The sequence below is a fragment of the Trichosurus vulpecula genome, chromosome 4 (genome assembly GCF_011100635.1).
Source record: "Trichosurus vulpecula isolate mTriVul1 chromosome 4, mTriVul1.pri, whole genome shotgun sequence".
NCBI lineage: Eukaryota > Metazoa > Chordata > Mammalia > Diprotodontia > Phalangeridae > Trichosurus > Trichosurus vulpecula.
The window spans coordinates 194,551,550-194,573,402 of NC_050576.1; the positions used below are offsets into that span (position 1 = coordinate 194,551,550).

At 39.0% G+C, this 21,853-nt stretch overlaps 1 protein-coding gene across 1 annotated transcript in view; it reads left to right on the forward strand.

Annotated features, from left to right (window-relative positions):
- The first annotated feature begins 12,988 nt into the window (after window positions 1–12,988).
- Window positions 12,989–21,853, forward strand: part of EFCAB13 (EF-hand calcium binding domain 13) — a 196,437-nt gene continuing 187,572 nt past the window's right edge. The window contains exons 1-5 of the mRNA XM_036755639.1: window positions 12,989–13,106; window positions 15,279–15,422; window positions 17,093–17,164; window positions 19,435–19,578; window positions 21,033–21,104. Of these exons, the coding sequence (XP_036611534.1) occupies window positions 12,989–13,106; window positions 15,279–15,422; window positions 17,093–17,164; window positions 19,435–19,578; window positions 21,033–21,104 (550 nt within the window). The remainder of the gene's footprint in view (window positions 13,107–15,278; window positions 15,423–17,092; window positions 17,165–19,434; window positions 19,579–21,032; window positions 21,105–21,853) is intronic.

Consider the following 21,853-nt stretch of genomic DNA (forward strand, 5'->3'; position numbering starts at 1 on the left):
TGCTTTCCAGGATTCCAAGCCATGCAATTAGATTTCTTTTCCTATTGAGCACGAGTTAGAACTGCACACCCTTTCTGATTTTCACTGTGAGACCAGAAGGGGGCGGCAAAGAGCAATAGGCACGTAGACAATGTCTTGAACCAACTTCTTTCTAACGAAGCTGAGCCTCTCTCACACTGATCAGGAATCGTTTAGCTAAAACGTTCTGTCAGCTAACTGCCCTATCTGTGCAATAGTACCAGCTGTTGCTTCTTCATACACACCTCTGACAGAGATACTTTTGATCCTTTGCTGGCTCTTTCTTTAATATTCATTTGCCAGGTTTTTTAGTCTTCAGTCTCAGCCTCAGCCCCAGCCACAGCCTCCTATAGCTTTCTTTTTTATTTAAAATAAATCTTTATTGATATCATTTTTTTACATCACCAGAATTTCTTCCATTATCCCTCCAGCCCCACCTCCCTAAGCCATCCAATATAATAATAGGTTTTAAATTAACTCAAAATTTTCAATGAATGAAAATCCACCCACTCTACCTCCTACCTTCACTCCCTTCCCCCAAAAGAAAGAAAAAAACCTCATAACAGACATGCTCAATACCTTCTGATGATTTAACCCAGAGTCACTTAGTGACTCACCTTTTACTTAAAAGGCAAGAACTCACTAAATTTCCCCTATAAAATCAACAGGTTGTATTTTTATTTGATCCTACCTTAGTCTCTAACTAGTTATATGGTTTCTAATCGTTTTAGTTTAACCTTCTTTAATATTAAACCAGTTTAGGTAAATGAACTAAGGGACTGGCATCACATTCTGTCCTTGAAACTTATATTTTTGTACATTTTCCAGTTTTTAATAAATAAAATTTTTTCCTCTGCCACTTTAATCCATCAAACTCTTTGTAGACAAATGAAGCATCACTCTACAGCTTTCACAAGGTGATTTAAATTTTTAGATTTATGTTACAGTTTGTTTTTTGTTTTAACTGTTCAAATCTCATCTTAAAACTTTGTTTCTTCATTTACATATTTTAGAAATTTTTATTAGAACAAAGTTCTTTTCCTACACCTTTTAGGCATCAAAATGCTCTTTTGTGACAGAGGCAATATCTTACATCATTTATCAATTGATTTAAAACTCTTTCTTTATTCAAAAGTACCTTTTATACCTCTTTTAGCACTAAACAGCTTCCTATGAAAAGGACAGTATTTTACTGTCCTTATAGTACCTTAAAGGGACAGTACCCTAAACTTTATAAAGGGAATGGTTATTATTATGTCAGATGGAAATGTTCTTGGGACAAGTCATTATCCTGCTATATTATTATATACAATTATTTATATTATTATCCTGCTATAATTATAATTATTTTATTTAATGCTCTGGGGACCACTGCACAGGTGGATAAATTAACTGATTTTTTGTAATTAAGTAAAAATATTATTCTTGAAACTCATTTTCTTTAGACTGCCTGAAAGCCTCCTCAGCTCAACTTCAGTAGCAGACAGGATGACAGACATGATATATACCTTATTCTCTTCCCATAGGGTTTCAATTTTTATCACTAGTTCTCTGTATTTTAAAACATTTGATTCCATATAGCTTGGACATTTTGAGTACTTGGCATGGCTACATCTCTTAAAATGTACTTCCATTTTTGTGGATTGGTGTTATATCTGGGTGATTATGGGCAAGAGTTTTTTTTCTGTGATAATGCACCAGTTCCAGCATCACTTATTTGTTGAGTTGTCCAGGATATTTTGAGGCATGTTTTTATAGTACAGGGACTCATTATTCATTAGCTTTATGAAAGATATGAAATTTCTTGTATATGATTAAGGCCACCTGTTGTGTCTCGCTAATTTTCTGTAACCTGTAGAGACAGAGTTATACAATTTCTATCATTTCTTTGCAGCTAGATGGCACAGCAGATAGAGTACAAACTGTGACATAAATCTAAAGATTTAAATCACCTCATGATAGAGCCTAGAGTCAAAGACCTGAGTTCAAATGTGACCTCAGACACTTAGTAGCTGTGTGACCCTCAGCAAGTCACTTAACCTCTGTTTACCTCAGTTTCCTCATTTGTAAAATGAGGAATAATAGTATCACTTGCCTTCTAGGGTTGTTGTCAGGATCAGATGAGATAATAATTATAAAGCACCTTATTATCTTCCCATAGGGTTTCAATTTTTATCACTAATTCTCTATATTTTAAAATATTTGTGCATGATGTGTAGTGGGGTGCTAGCCAAATGTTTTGTTGTTGAGCTGTGTCTGATTCTTTGTGACCCCATTTGGGGTTTTCTTGGCATTTCTTTCTCCAGCTCATTTTATAGATGAAGAAACTGAGGCAAACAGGGGAAAGTGACTTTCCCAGGGTCACACAGCTCCTAAATGTCTGTTGAACTCAGGAAGATGACTGTAGGCCCAGCACTCTATCCACAGTGCCATCTAGCTGCCAACCAAATGTTAGATATTATTATCATAATTATCATTAATCCATAAGGTTAATCTTTTGATGTGATGACCTGATGTGATGATCAGGTGATGACCTGATCCTGAATTACCAACATAAATGTCTGTTTTTGTGAATCAATCTACGTGATTTAGCCATTTGTCTGACATCAACATATCATGGCTTGAGTTCATGGAGGGTGTTTTGATTCCACTCTTGGATCTTAGCTGTTTCATGGGCTACATCCAGAGATCAATCAATCACTCAATCAACCAATCAACATTTCTAAATGCATTTTATGTGCTATGCATTGTGCTAAGAGGCAAAAGACGGTCCCTGTCCTCAAGGAGCTTATGATCTAATGGGAGATCTACATCATTTCCAGTTACATTGGACAAATTCAACGGCATATACCTATTGTTGCCTTTTGCTTATGGCTTGGTGAAGGGATGGTTCTAAAAGTACTTCTCTTAGATTTCTAACTTTTAAAAAATGTGTCTGAGACCAATTTTCAAAGCTATTCCCATCAAGAAAATTGTCTCCCTCCAGCAAATCCCCTAAGCAGAGGTGTCATGTACACTGCAGGCTGATAACTCCCGAATATGGACTGAACCAGATTAAAATGTAATTGGGACATATTGAACATAATAAATAAAAATAATAAGAATAGAGATAGTATTAATATGTTGTTTTCTAAGTCAATATGCTACCAGATGAGATCCTTACGAAGGATTTATCTTCACTGTTTCTATTTGAGTTTGATATACAACTGTTCTAAAGCAGGTGTTCATAATTATTTTTTTTTGCATTATGGACCCCGTTAGCAGTCTGTTGAAACCTATGGACCCCTTCTCAGAATAATGTCTTTGAATGTTTAAATGTTTCAAAATGCATAAAATAAAATACATAGGATTGCAAAGGAAACAAATCATATTGAAATACCATTATTAAATTTAAAAAATAGATTGTTTTATTTTCAGTTACAAATTCTCTCTATCCCTCTGCCCCCACCCATTGATGTGGTAAGAAATATCATACTCATTATACATATGAAGTCTTATAAAGCAGTCATTACACTAGTCATATTCTGGAAGGGGTGAAGCAAGAAAAATTTAAAAAAAGGAAAAATATGCTTTAATCTGCATTCTGAATTCATCAGTTCTCTACCTGGAGGTGGATAGCACTTTTAGTCATGAATCCTTTGGAGTTCTGGTATTAGAATTTTTTTTAAGGTTCAAGGACCCCAGGTTAAGAATCCTAGTTCTAAGGGCTTGCACAGATGAGTTTACCACTTTTTTTTAAAGATATTTTTTACTTCCAACAAACAAGATCATCTATACCTTTTCACCTCTTGATCAGACAATTTAGGGGGAAGAATGACGTTTCCTTCTTAAAAAGGGGGTTGGGATATAGTAGAAGGTGAGAGAATAAGAGTTATTGATTTAGCACCGGAAGGAACCTTTTAAAGTCATCTAGACCAGCTCTTCTTAAACCGTAGGTCGATGTGAGTTTGCAAAAAATTTGGTGACAGTAAAAGGTTTCTGAACACACAAGGATCAAAAATTAATTAAAAATCAAATGCACAATGAATCCAAGGTGTTTCTGTCAGTGCTTGCCCTTATTGCATCAGCAACTTTACTGCAGCCTTGGTTCTGAACACAGAGCATGCACACTTTGCACTGAGCATGCCCTCGGGACAACCAATACCAACAACCACTGCCTACACAGAAAAGCAGTCAAGAGTGGAAAAAGTTTAAGAAGCCCTGATCTAGGCCAAAGTTCTTTTTGGAAACTAAGGTTTAAGGTAAATCTCTTTAGAGATTAAGTGATTTGCCTACAATCACAAAGGCAATAAATGGCACACAGTACTTGGCACATAGTAGGTACTTAAAAAGTGGTGATTGAAGTTCTGTCAATTCAAATTCAGCTCTTTACCGCCTGCATTTTCCCTTTTTCTTTCCATAAAAGGGAAGTCAGGATGTACTCAAAAATCTGGTTTCAAGGTAAGGGCAGAGAAGTAGACTAAAGAGAGGGGTGCCCTAAGGCTTTAAACCTCACTATTCCAGGTGTAACTTGTCCTCAACTTGCATGTGCCCAACTCACTCATTTCCCTGTGGGGTCCTGTCAACATTTAACTGAACCTAAAGGTCTACGAGACCAGACTTGCTCTTCCCATCTCTCGTTTAGGATAATAGTTTATCCTACTGTATGTGATGATTGCTACCTGGTGTCTGAGATGTCTACATCAGTGATTTTCCTGATTGTAAATGAAGAGAAAGAGGAAAAGTAAAAAGAGGAGGGAAAAATAAAGTAAGAAAGTGGGGATAGCTAATCCATTGACTAATGATGCCAAGTTACTATGTAATTTAGGTTTGATACAACAGTGTTCGTCTGCGAAGAGGAAAAATTAATTCAAAGGACACCAAGCAAAAGCAAGAAAAAAAGAGAGGTATTAATGGAAGATAAAGGAACTGAGGTAAGGATGGCAAACCTTGCTTCCCAGCCCTATAAACACTGCTTTTTGCTTTGGTCTAAGATAGTATTGAAAGAAGCCATTTGGCCATTCCATATTTCATTTTAAACACCTGAAGGAAACCTTTTAAAAGGGAGTGATGCTTTTTTTTTTCCCTGACCGTGTTTTTTTGTTGTCGGTAACCAGAATTCTTTTAGTCAAAATACTCACTTTGACGACCCTTGTACACATTGGATAGAATTTAGCTTTTTTTTAATATCCAGATTACTTTGCCCATCCTCTGCCCAGACAGAGGAAGTGATTTGCCAAAGCTACCAAGTGGCAGGGTTGAGACTTACCTAGTCCTTTGTTGTTTCCACTAACCACATTGTCATTCCTCTGCAATCCAATGTTAATTCCTACTAAAAAAGACAAGATCTGGAATTGCCTTTTGAATCATGAAAGGAAGATCAAATTATATTCATCATGCTTTTTGAGTTAAATGTATTTTATTAGGTGCCAGTTCTTTGAAATTGGTAATACAGGAAAGGTACACATGATCCTTCACCCAGATGATACTTATCTTTCCGTCCTTCTCTCTAGTTTCAGGGAATTGTAATAGTAATAATAATCATAGTTATCATTGGGGCAGCTAAGTGGCGCAGTGAGTAGAGCATGGCCCTGGAGTCTGAAGGACCTGAGTTCAAATCCTGCCTCAGACAATTGACACACTTACTAGCTATGTGACCTTGGGCAAGTCACTTAACCCCAACTGCCATGTCTTCCCCCCTCCAAAAAAAGAATAATAGTTATCATTTATATATTAGGGTTTGCAAAGAGCTTTATAAATATTATCTGATTTTATCCTTTTGATGACACTGGGAAAGTAGGTGTTATTATTATATCCATTTTACAGATGAGGAAACTTGAGGCAGACAGAGGTTAAGTGACTTACCTACAGTCACACAGCTGTTAAGTGTCTGAGACCAGATTTGAACTCAAGTTGAACTAGAGGCCCAGTGCTCTATATCTACTGAACCACCACCACCACCACAACCTTGCCTCAACTAGTGGGAGAGGGCTGACAGCCTGTATCAGGGTGGTCAGAGTGATTTTCCCTAAATACCTTCTTTAACATATCATTTTTTCGCTCAGAAATCTTCAGTGGCTTTCTATAGCCTATTAAAACCTATATAGTTTTTTAAGGTTCTTCATAATTTGGTTCCACTTCTTTAACTTTCTTTCCTATGACCCGCACAGACAGTTGTTCTACTTAGACCTACCTTCTGAGCCGGCAGCACTCACTTCTTCCTGTGGGCCTTCACTTAAATTCCTTTACCTGAAATGCTCTTCTTTCCCCCTTATTCAAATCCTCCTTCAATGTTTTTCTCAAGTCCTGCCTTTTTTGTGAAACCTTCCTCAACTGGTCCCATCTTCATTCATTTTATTTGCCTTTGAACCCCTGTAGCATTTATAGTCTATGCTATAGGCTTCCAAATTGGGGACCAGGACCCTGGGAGTCTGTAGTCTAACCCCTTCCCTGCCAAGACCTGGACATAAGCCCAAGGGGGTCAGAAGGTAGGAAGATGGATCACATCCTACTCTTCCAACATAGCCAATTATTGTGAAACTTGTCTTTGACACAACCACATCTATCTTTGATCCCCTAAATTTCCTTACTCTAGCTAGATGGTGAAGTAGATAGAATGCCAGGCCTAAGGTCAGGAAGACTCATCTTTCTGAGTTCAAATCTGGCCTCAGACACTTCCTAACTGTGTGACCCTGGGCAAGTCGCTTAACCCTGCTTGCCTCAGTTTTCTTATCTGTTTGGTTTGGTTGTTATTTGTTTTCCAAGAGGACCAAAATGACATCACTATGCTAGTAGAGTCAAGTTTCAGTTTGTCCGACTGTGGCTGATCAGACCAATACGAGCTTGGAATGCTCTAGCACAGGTTGGACACAAATAGTCCATGTGAACATTTGGGATGGATTCTCTAAATTTGCTCATCCTTTGTTTTCTTTGAGCTGTATCAATTCTTCTTTGCTTATAGAGAATAGCACCTTCTCTGATGTGAGCACACCATGCTGAGCAGTCCTGTGCCAGTGTCTCCCATGTCACACAATCAATCCCAAATTTCTTAAGAGAGACCTTGAGAGTGTCCTTGTATCACTTCTTCTGACAACCATGTGAATGCTTGCCCTGTGTGAGTTCTTCATAAAATAGTCTTTTTGGCAGCCCATCAGAGTTGTGTTCTCTGAAACAGAGTTTGAATGCTTGGCTATAAAATGAGCTGGAGAAGGCAATGGCAAACCACTCCAGTATCTTTGCCCAGAAAACCCTAGATGGGGTCATGAGAAGTTGGACAAGACTGAAGTGACTGAACAATCACAACAATTCCCTTCCCCTGCTCTGCATGCTAGCAGCCTTCCCTTTCTAGGCAGGGCTTTAGTCCTTCACGGCTGTTAGAATCTAACCACTTCTAGGCACCCAGAGCAGTAACAGCAAGGGTGGAAAATTCACTTTGTCCAGCACATTCACCCTCTACCACCTAGATTGCTTCCCGGCTTTGGCAGATACCCGTTGAGGGAAGAACTCTGCAATCTATAGCCATGACCAGGGACTTACCTTCCCCTCTTTTTGTTTTGGGTGAGACAGAGCAAATCTCACAGAATGAACATAGATAGGTTGCAATAGTTCAAGATCTCATCTATTATCTCTCCCAAACTCTCTCCTCATTGAACTTCTTTATTTCTGATGAAGGGACCACCATCCTTCTAGTCACTCTTCTAGCTCCCATTCTCCCTCACCCCTCGTAGCCAATCAGTTGCCAGATCTTGTTTTTACCTCTAACCTCTCCCATCTGTCTCCTCTCTATTTGCATCCACCACCCTTATTCGATCAACTCTGGTGGCTTCCCTTTACCTGGATTATAAAATATAAGTTCCTCTGTTTAGCTTTTAATAGCTATTCGGGGTGTAGGGTGTGTTCAAGCATGACTGGTACCTCTGGTGTGATGACTGCCAAGCCCTTTTCAGGGCTGCTTCCCACCTTCAGTGTCTGCCTCTTTCACCCAACTCTCACCTGTGGCTCCAAGAAGCTGTGGCATGCACAGCGTGCACACCCCAGTAAACTGTTTCGGCAGATGGGCTGAACCAGGTTGAGGGTAACCGAGGGGTCTCAAACCCACTGGTGAGTTGGTGGGGTTTCTACCCCAAGCATGTGAAGCATGTGATTAGCTATGCAGTCTGGCCGTATTTACAACTCTTGTATAATCCACCAGTTTTTATGTGCATTAGTCTTCTCTTCCCCAACTAGATATAAGTTTTCTGAAGATAGGAAATCTATCTTTATTAGGAGGAAAGGAAGGAAAAAGGCATTAAGTGCTTGCTATGTACCAAGCATTGTGCTAAGAAATATTTACAAATATTAACTCATTTGAGCCTCATAACCATGAGAGGTAGGTGCTTTACAGTGGAAACTGAGGCATTCAGAGACTTGCTTTGTGAACTCAGTTCTTCCTGATTCCGGACCCAGTGCTCTACCCATTGCACCACCTTGATGCTTCACTTTAGACTTCAATATTATCTCTTACAACACCTAGCAAGATGATGAACCCAAAGTAGATAATAAATAATTACTTTTCTGATTGCTAAGTTTATTGAGAAGCAGCGGATTTTAAGGAAAAAGTGCTAGCCTAGGAGTCAGGAAAAACAGCCTTCAGTTTCGGATTCTGACACATACTGGCTGTGCAGCCATGGGAAAGTCACTTCACCTCTCTGTCATCCAGGCAACTCTGTACGCATGTGAGTGCCAGAGGAATTGCAATCTGCCTTAGTGGATGGAAGTTCTCCACTGATTAAATAACAAGACTGGTACAACAAAACCCCCAAACAAACTGGAGTTTGCTGTGGAATTTTTTTAAAAAGTACCCATTAAAATTTTCTGAGTTCATGTGCAGAATTAAATAATGCTACAGTTACCTTGATTGTTAAGTGAATGTTTTAAATACTCACTTGCTTTACTTTACTGGGCCAGAGCCATTCTGCTTCATGGGTGAATGAGCAGAAATACCCTTAATCCATTGTATCTTGCCAATACCTTCACTTTCTATCCATCTATTGGAAATTACAGCCTACTTAGGCATGTTGACATCTGCCCTATTTCCGTGCTCCCGCCACCCCTCCCCCCCATCTCACTTTTTGCTCTGGTCATCCAATCAATACTACCGCTGATACTAGAAAGGGAATGACAATTGACAGTTGTATGGCACCGCTTACAATCCTTGTGACTCCTCCTTTCCCTGGTTATCACTCCTTAATATGTATCATCTCCCTTATTAGAATGAGAATTCCTTGAGGACAACCAATTTAGTCAATAAGCATTGAAGGGTCTACTATGTGCCAGGAGCTGTCCTAAGTGCTGGAGATCCTCATGCAGCTCACAATCCAATAGGGGAGATAACATACAAATAACTATGTACAAACAAGCCATAGGCAAGATAAATAGGAATAATCAACAGAAGGAAGACACTAGAATCAAGAAGGATGGGAAAAGGGCAGGGGCTATAGGACTTTTGTATTTGTATTACTGCCACTTATACCTGGCAAACAGTAGGCGCTTGTTTATTCATTCATTCATTTTTTCTTGAATTATGTTTATAAATGCATGGTAAGAGTAAGGAATTGAGGCAATTATTTGGATTACTCAATGCCAAATGAACTTCCTAAGTTATTCTCCATGCCAACAGATGTATGCAAATATAGGTATATATACATATGCATATATATGTATACATATATATATATATGCATATGTACACACATACACATATATATGGGGATGAGATTTGTCCTTGGAGGTGGTTTCTAAACTAGATCTCTTGGGAAGTAAATTTTCCTGCCCCCATGTCAGCACCTTGGGGTATGCTAAGTTATATGACTCATCTCTGGCACTACCTAAAAGCAAATAATGAGGCCAGACAATCTCAGACAATTCCTTCAGACCCTAAAATCCTGTGAACCTATGATCATAAGTTGTTGTGTTTTTATTCAGATAACACCTTCCTTAATTAGGATGGCAATGAGGGAAAGGGAAAATGAAAAGACGAAGGAAAAAGAAAAAGAAAAAGAAAGGGAGAGAGAGAAGGAAAAGGAAGAAAAAGAGAAGGAGGAGAAGGAAAGAGAAAAGGAAAAAGAAAAAGAAAGAGAAAGAGAAAAAGAAAGAGAAAAGGAAAGAGAAAAGGAAAAGGAAAAAGAGAGGGAGAAGAGGAGGGGCAGCAGGGAAGAGAGTATTTCTTTTGCCAAGTTTCAGCAGCACCAGTTTAGCACTTGCAGCATTCCATCAATAAGACCAGCATTTTCTACACCTCCTCGGTAAGTCTGGGATGCTTTTCTACTTTCTTTGATAATGGTGGGTTCTGGAAGAGGGTTGCTGTCCCTTTGTTCCTAGTTCCTGCTTCTCTCCTTCCAAAAGAATGCCAGTCAGTTTGAGGGGGCTTGCAGAGTGGGTCCAGGCTTACATACAAGTTGCCACAATATCTCTTTCAGGCTGTTTGCTGATCAGCCAAGAATGGGACTTAAGTTTCTTTAACTATTACAGGAAGTTTCTGGTCTTGACAACTTCCTTAAAAAGTCAGCACATGTAAACAGGAAAATTTGGGATCCCAGCTATGGTTGATTGTTGTCCTTCATTCTCAAAGAGGACCAAAATGACACCACTATGTTTGGAGTCAAGGTACTGTGTGTCCACTTGTGGCTGATTAGATCAATACGAGCTTGGAAGGCTTGGGCACAAATAGTCCATACGAACACTTAGAGTGGAGATGGCTCTAAATTTTCACATCTCTTGTTTCCTTTGAGCTACTGCAATTCTGTTTTGCTCATAGACCATAGCACCTTCTTTGATGCATTCTGGGCAGTCCTGTGCCAGTGTCTCCCAAGTCTCATGGTCGATTCCAAAGTGCTTCAGATCCCAGCTATAGAGTGTCAGTGGATTGTGACTGAGTACATGGAAGTTCTGCTACAGGGAGAGAAGTTATCCTAAAGGGAATGAGGTGGTGGCATTTGGGGTGATTCAATATGACACCATTTAGACAGCTCTTCAAAGAGGGAGGAAGGGGAAGGCTCTTCTTCGGAGAATCATCTTGGGAGACTAAGAAGAGCTTTTGCCAAACTTTTAACTTTTTAACTTTTGCCAAAAATTTAGCCTTTCTAAAGTTTGTTCTTCTTTTGTAGGAAAACTAGCCTTCTTTCCAACCTTTACCTGACATTGTACGAGGAGGTGCAGCATGGAGAGTTTTTCTTACCAGACGTGGAAGGTAATGTATGTGGTTCCCTACCCAGAAGTAGATTTCCCAGAGAGCAAGGCTTTCTTTGCTGTGGGATGTCTCTTCCATTTGTCATATGTTGTTGCTGAGTTATTTCAGTTGTGCCCATTTTTCTTGGCATATATACTAGAGTGGGTTTGCCATTTCCTTCTCCAGCTTATTTGACAGATGAGGAAACTGAGGCAAACAGGGTCAAGAGACTTGCCCAGGGTCACACAGTAAGTGGCTGAGGCCAGATTTGAACTCATGAAGATGAGTCTTCCTGACTCCAAGCCCAGCATGCTATCCATAGTGCCACCTAGCTACTCCATATTACTAATTCATCATATATAATACACACACACATACACATATATATGTGTACGTGCGTGCGCGCGCACACACACACACACACACACACACACATATCCCAGTGTGACAAATAGAAGGTCAGCTAGGTGCTGAAGAATATAGGATAGAGCGCCAGCCCTGGAATTAGGAGGACCTGAGTTCAAATTCAACCAACACTTAACACAGTTTGCCTCAGTTTCCTCATCTGTAAAATGAGCTGGAGAAGGAAATGGCAAACTACTCCAGTATCTCTCCTAAGAAAACTCCAAATGGGGTCACAGAGAGTTGGACATGACTGAAAAACAACTTAACAACAATAATAAAAATTAATACTGTATTAGTATCAGTAAATATTCCCCATTATGGCAAAAATTGGGGGTTATTTGTAATGACAGCAGATTAGTTTCATCCCTGAGTTGCTTTATTGTCATAATAAGACACAATACAGCTTTTTTATATATACTGTTAGGAATTAAGGCCATAGATTGAAGTGGAATGCACTTCTGCGTGAGTTTGCCTGTAACTAATCGTAAAGAAGGACTGAATGGAGTAAGGCAGTATTTCTCAAACTGTACTGCGAGGGATCCGTAAAATTCCTCCAGAGTTTGTGGGTTTTCGAAAAAATGAACTTTATATAGCTTGTTAATAATCACTAAGAGAGTCATTTTGAGAACATTTTACTGCAATTTTTACTGTCAAAGGTTTTGTTTAAACTAAAGGGCTCTACCACTGTGGAAAAGTTCGAGAACCATTGGAGTACGTGTATGGTTACAAAAAAATAAAAGCACAGGATAGGGAGACTTAAAGCCTTAGGTTCTAGTTCATATTAAAAGCACAGGATAGGGAGACTTAAAACCTTATGTTCCAGTTCATATCACTCAGTTCTTTCAGTACTCTAGAATTTAGCTGACCTTGGTCAGGTGACTTGAATTCTCTTTCTTTATTCACAAAAAAACCCCAACAAAAAACTCCCCTAGATTTAGGTTTCATATGTAAAGGAGAACTTTCTAATGCTTATAGATTTCCGAACATGCTATATTATAGCCTTGAATACTATCATGGGGATGGGACTTGGAGGCAGCTTTGTGGCATAGATAATATGATGAATAGATGAAATATTAGGTAGATAGATGAGTTCAAATCCCTTCCTTCTTCCCCTCATCCAATGGAGGTCTTTAAGCAAGAACTGGATGACCTTTGTTGAATATCTAGAAAGAATTTGTAAAAATTTATTATTTTTATTTTTCAAATAGCAAGTATTTTTTAAATGAACCCTTCCCTCCCACTGTTCCCCTGTAGTAAGGATTCTTGGACTAGGTGGCTTCTGAGATTCCTTTCAACCTTGAGATTCTCTGATTCTTGTCCATCACTGTTCATTCAGGCCCTTATAGTAATCTGAAATGTATACACAATTGGAGACCCTTAATGAGGAATAATCTACTTCAACGGCCCCCTTTCCTAGAAGAGATTTTTGTTAATACTTCACAGGCTACTAGAGATTCTGCTACTATAAACTTTAAGGATAGGAGACGGGGCAGGGAAGGTAAGCATGCCTAAATTTTTCCTTTATAACTGGAAAATAAGTATTGTTTGGAAAAAGGCACACTGGCTTTCATGAGCGATGCCATTCTTATTCCTATCTCTAGGCCTCTGATAAGGTCCTTTGCCCTAAACAGGAATCCCCTCTTTTTTCTTACTGATCAGATTTCTCATTCCTTTTTCCCCCTGAAGCCTTCCTTTACTCTCCCCACTTCCCCATCCCCCTCTCAGGTGATACCCTTTCAGCTCAATTCAATATATTAAGCACCTACTATATACAAGGCTCCTGGTAGGTACTAGTGATACATAGCCAGAGATGAAAAAGTCCCTGCCCTCAGGGAGCTTATATTCAACTAGGAGATAGAACATGCAAACAGATAAGTAAATATAAGATAATCTGAGGAGGGACAGGAGCGTTAAAGCAGGAAAATGCTTCCTTCTACAATCCAAGCGGCTGCCCCACATAGTTTAACACTTAATGATATACTATCTTGTTTTAACTACATGGTAGGCTACTGGAGGCCAAGGACTATATATATACTCCTTCTGTATTTCTGATAGCAACAGGCCCAATACCTGGCACACAGTAGGCGTGATAGGCAGCAAAAGCTTGTTGAATTGAATAGCAAGCACTCAATAAATGTTTATGACTGATCATTAAGTAGGAGGACATTTGGTTATAAAAATGACTTATTACGTATGGTGCCTATTGTAATTCCACTGTTCCTTCATTATTCAGGAATTGCTTTCTATCACAGAAAGAGAAGCAGCATTATATAACAGATAGAGAGAGTCAGCCTCAGAACCAGGAAAATCTAGGTTTAAAACTGCCTCCAATAGGTACTGGCTGGGTAACCTTGGACACTGCTTTAGGCAATTCTTTATGATAGAGGTTCTTAACCCAGGGTCCATGAATTTATTTTAAAATATTCTGATAATTGTATTTCAATATAATTGGTTTCCTTTATAAGCTTATGCATTTTATTTTATACACTTAAAATATTGTTTGGAGATGGAATGAATAAGCCTCACTTGAAGGTGTCTATGGCACCAACGAAGGGTAAGACCGCCTGCTCTGAGACTATAAATTGCTGAGAAATTGCCAACCTGCATTGGTAGAGGGAATTTCTTCTGTGAGTTCCCCACATTAATGAACTCCTAGGTCTAGGCCCTATCTTGATGCCGTTTGTCATAAAATATGAACCATGGAAGACTTCTGACCACTGTGTGAAGTGATACTTCACAAGCTCTGAGAGATACATTGAATTTTAGCATTGCTAGAGGGAGAAATGACAGCTTTTCGTTTTTTAAAAGCCTATAATAACTTTGCTTCCCCAAAAACTTGGTTTGGTGATCTGGGCTGCTGGTGAAATATTTTCTTGGGAGTGGTATTAAAAGTTCCCATGAAAATGGTAACTTATTTTTAAGTTATAAAATTTTGACTTGAAAGACGTTAAGTGACTTACCCAGGATCACACATTTAGTAAGTGTCTGAGACAGAATTTGAACTCAGATCTTCTTGAATCCTGTTTATATTATGCCACCTAGCTGCCTCCAAGTCCTATTTCCATGATTGGTATTCAAGGCTAGAATATAACAATTTGAGACTCAAATCAGGTGAGTACACAACGAATCTGTGATTTTATTAGGGTGAAGAATTCTCTCAGGCATTTGCCTGAAGCAACTTGCAAAATGGGTGCATGGTCTTAATTTGGGTGGTTGGTCAGGGACTAGGAAAGGGCTCTATTGGATTTCACAAATACCTAAGTAGTTGCAGAAAAGTGTTCAACCTCATCTTGTCTCTTCTCCCTTAGCAATCCCATAGCTTGTAACCCTAGGGTACGTATGTGGGTCGCTGCTTCCAGATGAACTTCCTTCCACTTGGCATTGACCCTGAACTCCATTTGAGCAGGCGATTTGGGAGGGACATTTTTTTCTCATATCTACAGGCTATGTATTTATTCTCTCTGGAGCTAGAGGAGGAGAATCAGGATTTTTGTTATATAGACTTTTTTTTTTAATGATGGTGATTACAATAATATTTTACTATTCTCTGACTATTCAGGAATTGCTTCTAATCACATAGTTTGGGGTGTGTGTTGCAATGTGCCTCTTTTACTATGTCCTGTCTATATTAACTGAGTATTTTGCCATATGCTTCCTTGCATTTCTTCAGGACTCAGTAAAGCCTGTAAAATTTTCAGTAACATCCGAAATGGTAAGATTTATGTGAATGATGTGCAGCCAACCTTACGTGCCTTAAAGATTTCCATGAGTGATGGAGACCTGCGTCAGGCATTGAAATGTGTTTATATCGATGGTAAGTTCTGTGTACTTCTATTACTAGTGTTAGGAATCAAGGCAATTATAAGGATTTGTGAATGTGGAGCTAAGTTTCAGAATGATCTCTGTCGTTCATTTAAGAAATAAAACCGCCGAGTCTTTAAAACATAGTATTATGAAAATCGTATTCTTTCCTATGAAGATGAAAACTGTTTATCCTGTAGACTGTATTATTAGTGCTAAGTCCATGGACAACTATGGTGTCTCAGAGGAACAAAGGCTAGTGTTAAGATTATACGTTCAGACAGGGAAGAGTCATAGAGGCCATATACCAATAATAACAGCTAACATTTATGTGATGCTTTAGGGTTTGCAAAGAACTTTACAAATATTACCACATTTTTATCCTCACAGCCACCCCGGGAGGTGTGTGTTAACTGACTGCTTTGGAAAAGGGTAATAAACAAGCTGGCACAAGTACTCAGAACCACCTTTGTCAGCTTCTCTCAGTCTTATTTATTACCTTTTCCCAAAGCAGTCAGATAGCAAGCATTTATTAAGCACCTGCTGTGTACCAGGCACTGTGCTAAGCAGTGGTGATACAAAGAAAAGCAGAAATGAGTAACTGCTTTCAAGGAGCTCACAGTCTAATGGAAGAGACAACATGCAAACAACTATGTACAAATTATACACACACACACACACACACACACTCACACACCATCCTTTTAGCCATCCAGCTTTGCAACCTTAGTGTCATCCTTGACATCTCATTCCTTTTGACCCCACATATCCACTCAGTTGCCAAATCTTGTTTCTACCTCTATAATATCTCTCTTGTCTTTCCCTGTATATCTTGGGTCAAGCATCCCCTTTAGCCTAACCTATTTCAATAATTCACTAATTGGTCTCTCTGCCTCAAGTTAGCCCTTGCTCTAATTTATCCCCCACAGGGCTGCTAAAGTGATTTTTCTTAGTGCAGATCTGACCATGTTGCTCTCTCTTAAACTCCAGGTGTTCTATGTTGCTTTTAGAATCAAATAAAGACATTTCTGTTAAACATTTAAAGTCCATCACGATCTGGTCTGGCCTTTCATAGCCCCTGCCCTGACCTACTTTTCCAACTTTTATGTACCGTACAATCCAGTCAGATGGGCTTTCTTACTATTGCTCATACATGGCACTCTAATTTCTGAATCTATACATTTACACTGGCTTTTGATCCCTATGGCCAGAAGCCCTCTCTCACCTCCTTAGATTTTCTTAGACTCCCTAGCTTCCTTCAAAGCTCATCTTACACATTCTTTTCTACATGAAGCCTTTCCTAATACCTCCTAGTGACTAGTGCCTTGTCATCACCCCAGCCCCTGCACAAGTGACCTTGTATTTCTTACCTGCTAGAACATAAGCTCCTTGAGGGCAGGGACTGTTTCATTTGTCTTTGTATTCTCAGTATCTAGTACTGAACCTAGCTCATAGGTCTGTAACATGCTTGTTGACGGATTGATTTTCTAGTCTTTCCTTTTTTGCTACATTGTAAACAGTTGATAGAAGATGCACTTGATTGCACTTGTAGGATGGCTTAATTTTTATGTGGTCAGTTGTCTCCTTGAATTTTTTAATTGCCTTAGATCATATGTGAACCAACTGACTCGGTGTTTTTGCTGACAGCTCTATTTCTTTCTGCTTCTAAACCATTCTTTGCAGTAAATGGTATGCTGGATTTTTCAAACTTCATGGAGATTTTGAATGACAGGGGTTCCTTCTCTCAAGACCCAGGTAAACAAGAACCTTTTTTCAAAATCATAACAAAAAGAGAACTGATGCTTAGTGTGACGATTTTTGACTAGGCTTAAGAATTTACATTTCTTCCATGTCTCCTAACTACCTATTCAGATAATCTAGATTTGAATAAAATTTAAAATGTGTGCCACTTCTCTTTCCAATCTACCTAGTGTTCTGTTGACAGATTAGTTTTATTTAAAAATCTTTTTTTTTTTGCTTGTCCAAAGGTATTTATTAAGCACTTATTGTGTCCTAGGCACCGTGCTAAACATTAGGAATGCAAATACAGAAAGACAATATCTGCCCTCTAGGAGCTTACTTTCTAGTGAAGAAAGAGAAAGCTGAAGTTGAAAAGGAAATTTGGGGGAGGGAGAAGGTATCTTGCACAGTGGCATGATGGAGAAAGTCTGAATGGAGTACAGCCTAGAAGGAATGAAGATATGACTGGTCTTAAACCTTTCTTAGATGGAGGTTCTGAGAGGACCTATCCAGTCAGAGGGAGAATCCACAGGGACAGAGGGTACTTCCAATATATAAATTCCAGAGCTAAAGTGAGCCTCCAAGATGAGGAGGTTTCTGGGATATAGTAGACAAAATCCATTGTGCTGCCTAGAAAGGAACAAGGTCCTCAGAGGATGGCTGGCTGGCTTTCTCCCCTCAATTCAAACGTTATTTTAATAATGCAGCCCAGCTATACTGAAGAGCCAATCTTGGCTCCCTAGTGCTGAATACATCAAATCCAAACTCCCATGTCTAGATTTTAAAGCCCCTACCTCTATTAGTATGGTTTCATTTTATCTATAATCCCAGTTCAACAAACATTAGGTACCTCATATGTGCATGTCACTGCACATCTTTGGTTATAGTCTGCCTACCTGGTTTCCTACATACTATTTTCCCAGAACTCCAAGTTGTTCTACCTGTCTTGGCTTCTATTTGCCTGTTTGGGTTTCTGATTTGCTGCTCCACACTTTGTCTTTGTGCCTGTGTGCATCCAGAGGTCTCTGAGTTACCTGGCTGGTTGCTGACCCAAGCCAATGCTCCTGACCATGATGCACATGCTCTGTGTGTACTGGTACCAGCTTCATGCCCTCTATGTTTTTCTAGTTTCCATTATGTCCTAAACAAGAGAGAGGGTAGGTCTTTAGTTCCTTGGGACATTGCCCGGATCTCTCTTTGTTGAAGGTTACCAAACCCATCCTGGGTAGTGTGTTCTTTGACACATCTTTGATCATTTTGAAGCAGCTTGCTGAGGTGATATCCTAATTGTTTTTTATAAATCTTTGGATCATAGATCATCCAATCTCTCAGTATCTCTAAGAATTTGACCTCTATATAAAATTAGAAAAATTCACTTTTGACTTGGAAGAAATTGAATTGTTTGGGTGCCAGAGCTGGTAAGGTAGCTGCTACTATCAATTAGACACCACCCATAGATTACTGAGAGGTGCAGCCATTCCTGGGGTTCACCAACTTCTATGAGATATGCTTTGAGTTTCTCTTATATATTTTTGTGGATCACTGTGCTAATCACAGAATTAGATTTACTAGAAAAGTCCATCATTTTTAGGATCTAACCTCACCTGTGTTGGGCAAATAGTAGGCACTTAATAAATGTTTACACCTGGCCCTTGCCACTACACTACAAAAATTTTCTTCCCTTTGAATTAACTCACTTTCAGATTCCATACAGGGATCTCTGCCCTCTTTCCCCAAGTCTTCAACTTCATGTCTGCCCTTTCTCTCACAAGATGACCTAACCTCCTACCTTACTGAGAATATCGTTTTTACATTATAAATTTCTGTTCCTTGTATATAACATATTGTCTTCCACTCCTTTGCCTTTGCACAATTGGTCCTCCTTCATGGCTGAAATATGTCTCTGCCTTGTCCCCTAATCCTCCAATCACTCATTTGCCTTGCTCTCAAATCCCCTGTTTGAAACCCAAGCTTTTCAAATATTATGCTTTGGGAATAAGCTGCCTTACTGTTCCTTCAGATTTTGCAATTAACTGCAGACAATATCAAAGTCGAATAGGATTTGAATAAAAGATTTTTAAAAGTCTAGTTGGATATAGCATTAGACATAGGGCCAGAATTTGGTCAAACAACTATCTGCAGGTGAATTTTTAGAAAAACTCCTATGTGGGATTTTTTTTTTTATTATTGAAAGTTTCTTGACACAAAACCAGCCACATCACCAAGAGAAGGTATTGATTCTCAGAGCGTGATAACCTGCCTTTCCTTGATTCATGATTTTGCAGCTTTCCAGGAAGCATACCGAATTTTCAGTAAGATAAAAGGAGGCCGGGTTGCAGTTGAAGATGTACTTCCTCTTCTGAATATCTTGGGAGTCTCTGTAAGTTTTGGTACTTACCAGGAAGTGATGAATTACTTGACTCAAGAGGGTGAGTGTTTGAATTCTCAGTGTGTTTTTATCTTTAGATCTTGATTACTTAATCTGTATATTATTCTTTGCTTTTGTAATAAGTAGGCCTTTAGAAACTCTGAGAACTCTGGCTCTGGAGACTCTTGCTACTTTTTCCAGGTTTAGTGTAGTTATATGCATACAGTGACCAAATCCCCATCCATTGCAACACTTATCATGGTGTTCGATAGCAAAAACATTTAATTAAGACATAAAGCCTGAAAGTGTCCTCATGCCTAAATGGATGTAATCATCCATACCTTCCTAGATGGGAAATAATACAGAAAATGCATTAGGACATGGAGAAAAAAAAATCCTTCAGGGGCTGGGCAAAGGGGATAAAAAAAAAACCAATTGTTTTCTGGTATTCTCTTAGCATAATGTTAATAGATAGTATTCAGATAAGCTTACATCTCAGGGAAGGCCAGAATCCAAAAATGCTGCTTGACTTGACTCTAGTGGGCCTCCTGAGTTCTGGAACACCGTAGTACTATCACTTTCCATACTTTTTTTTTTTCCCTACTCCAAACATAACCCTCAGCTTTCCTTCTTCTCTCATTCCTACAGGTTTGGCAGCCCTATTTTTCTTACTTCTGTATCTTAGGTTGGCTTTTTAGCTGCTCAAGAGTACCTTAGGACTCCCCTTTCTATGCAGAACCCCTTCTTTCCCCAGCACGCATACTTGTGTCTTTTTTGATGCCTGATATGCCCAAATGAAACCCTTGGATACAGGTGCAAGGCACCACTTGAGAATCCAGTGCCCTTCAGCCTTGTCACTCTGAGTATCTAAAGCTATGTTGGAGAACTCCCATTAAGGGCACCCTGCCCCTATTTATTACTTTCTCTTTTTCTTCCTGATCTCAGCTTTTGTACTTGAAAGGAGAAACAGCAAATTGTTCATTTTGCAATTTGCAAGCAACTTTTGCAAAAAGGTTCAACTGGTTAAAGGAAGCATGAAACTTTTTGTTAATAATTTTCTGAATTATTTCTGTTTCATTTTTCTACCTTATCATATGTCTCTTTCCCATGAGACCACTGGTTATTTAAAAGTACTCATATCTTGATAGGACATCTACATGTAGTACCTTTGTGGTTCAGGGGAGTGTGGTGTAGAGGAAATTGCTGCCTGGAAATGGATTTGAAGCAACAGCCAAGACAGGTCTGTAGGTGCTGTGGATTAATATGGTGGCAGCTGGCGCATGAGGGGCAGGGTCCAGAAAATGCAGCAACTGGTACCTGTGGGTTTGTCTGTTATAACCACTTATAGCCACTTCAGAGTTGGTGTTCAGTCAGTAATTCACAATCTTGAATGTCTTCTAAGGTGCCTCTGAACCCTCCACGTGTCTTCCTGTAACTTAAACTGATAAAGAAAAGGATTTTTCTTCCAGGGCATACGTTTAATCAGTAATTGAAACTTTTCTTTTTTTATTATAGATAATAAAACGGTGGATTTTAGAGATTTTCTGTTTTCTTTGGAGGATTTACAACAACAATATGAGGATGTTGGTAAGGGAAATTTTGTTTGCCAAAGAGATTGATTTCAGGTGTGAATACAACTTTAATGGTACATTTTGGTGATTATTTTTTGTGAAAAAATTTTTTCTAAACCCTTTTCCCTCTGAATCATAGACTGAAAAAATATGAAATGAAAATATAAATATAGTCTAATGAATACTGAGTACATTGGAATGATTACTTTACATTTTTACCATTTATCCTTCTCTTTAAAAAAGTCAGAATAAATGAATTCATATTCAGCTCATATGTTACTCTGATATTTAAGTCTTTTTGGGGGGTTATATTTGTTCTTAGCCAATTTTTAGCAAGCCATTCCCTATCCTGTTGTTTGGTTTTTTCTACCTTTCTGCCTTATAATTGAATAAATCACAGAATTATAATATTTGAAAGGGTTGTCATTTAGTACAACCCATATGAAAAGAGTTCCTACTGTAACATACCTGACAAGAGGTGACTCAAATTCTGCTTGAAGGCCTTCAAAGAAGGTTATCCCTCTACCATCTCCAGGCAGCTCATCCCACTTTGGGACAGCTGTAATTATTAGACAGTATTTCCTGACGTCAAGCCTAGACTTGCTTCTTAGCAACTTCTACCATTGCTTATGGCTCCAAACAGAATGTGTCTAATCTCCCCTCTCCATGATTGCCCTTCAAATACTTGAAAGAGAGATCATGTTTCTTCCCCACCTCAAGTTTTCTCTTCAGGCTAAATATTCCCATTGGTTCGACCAATCCTCA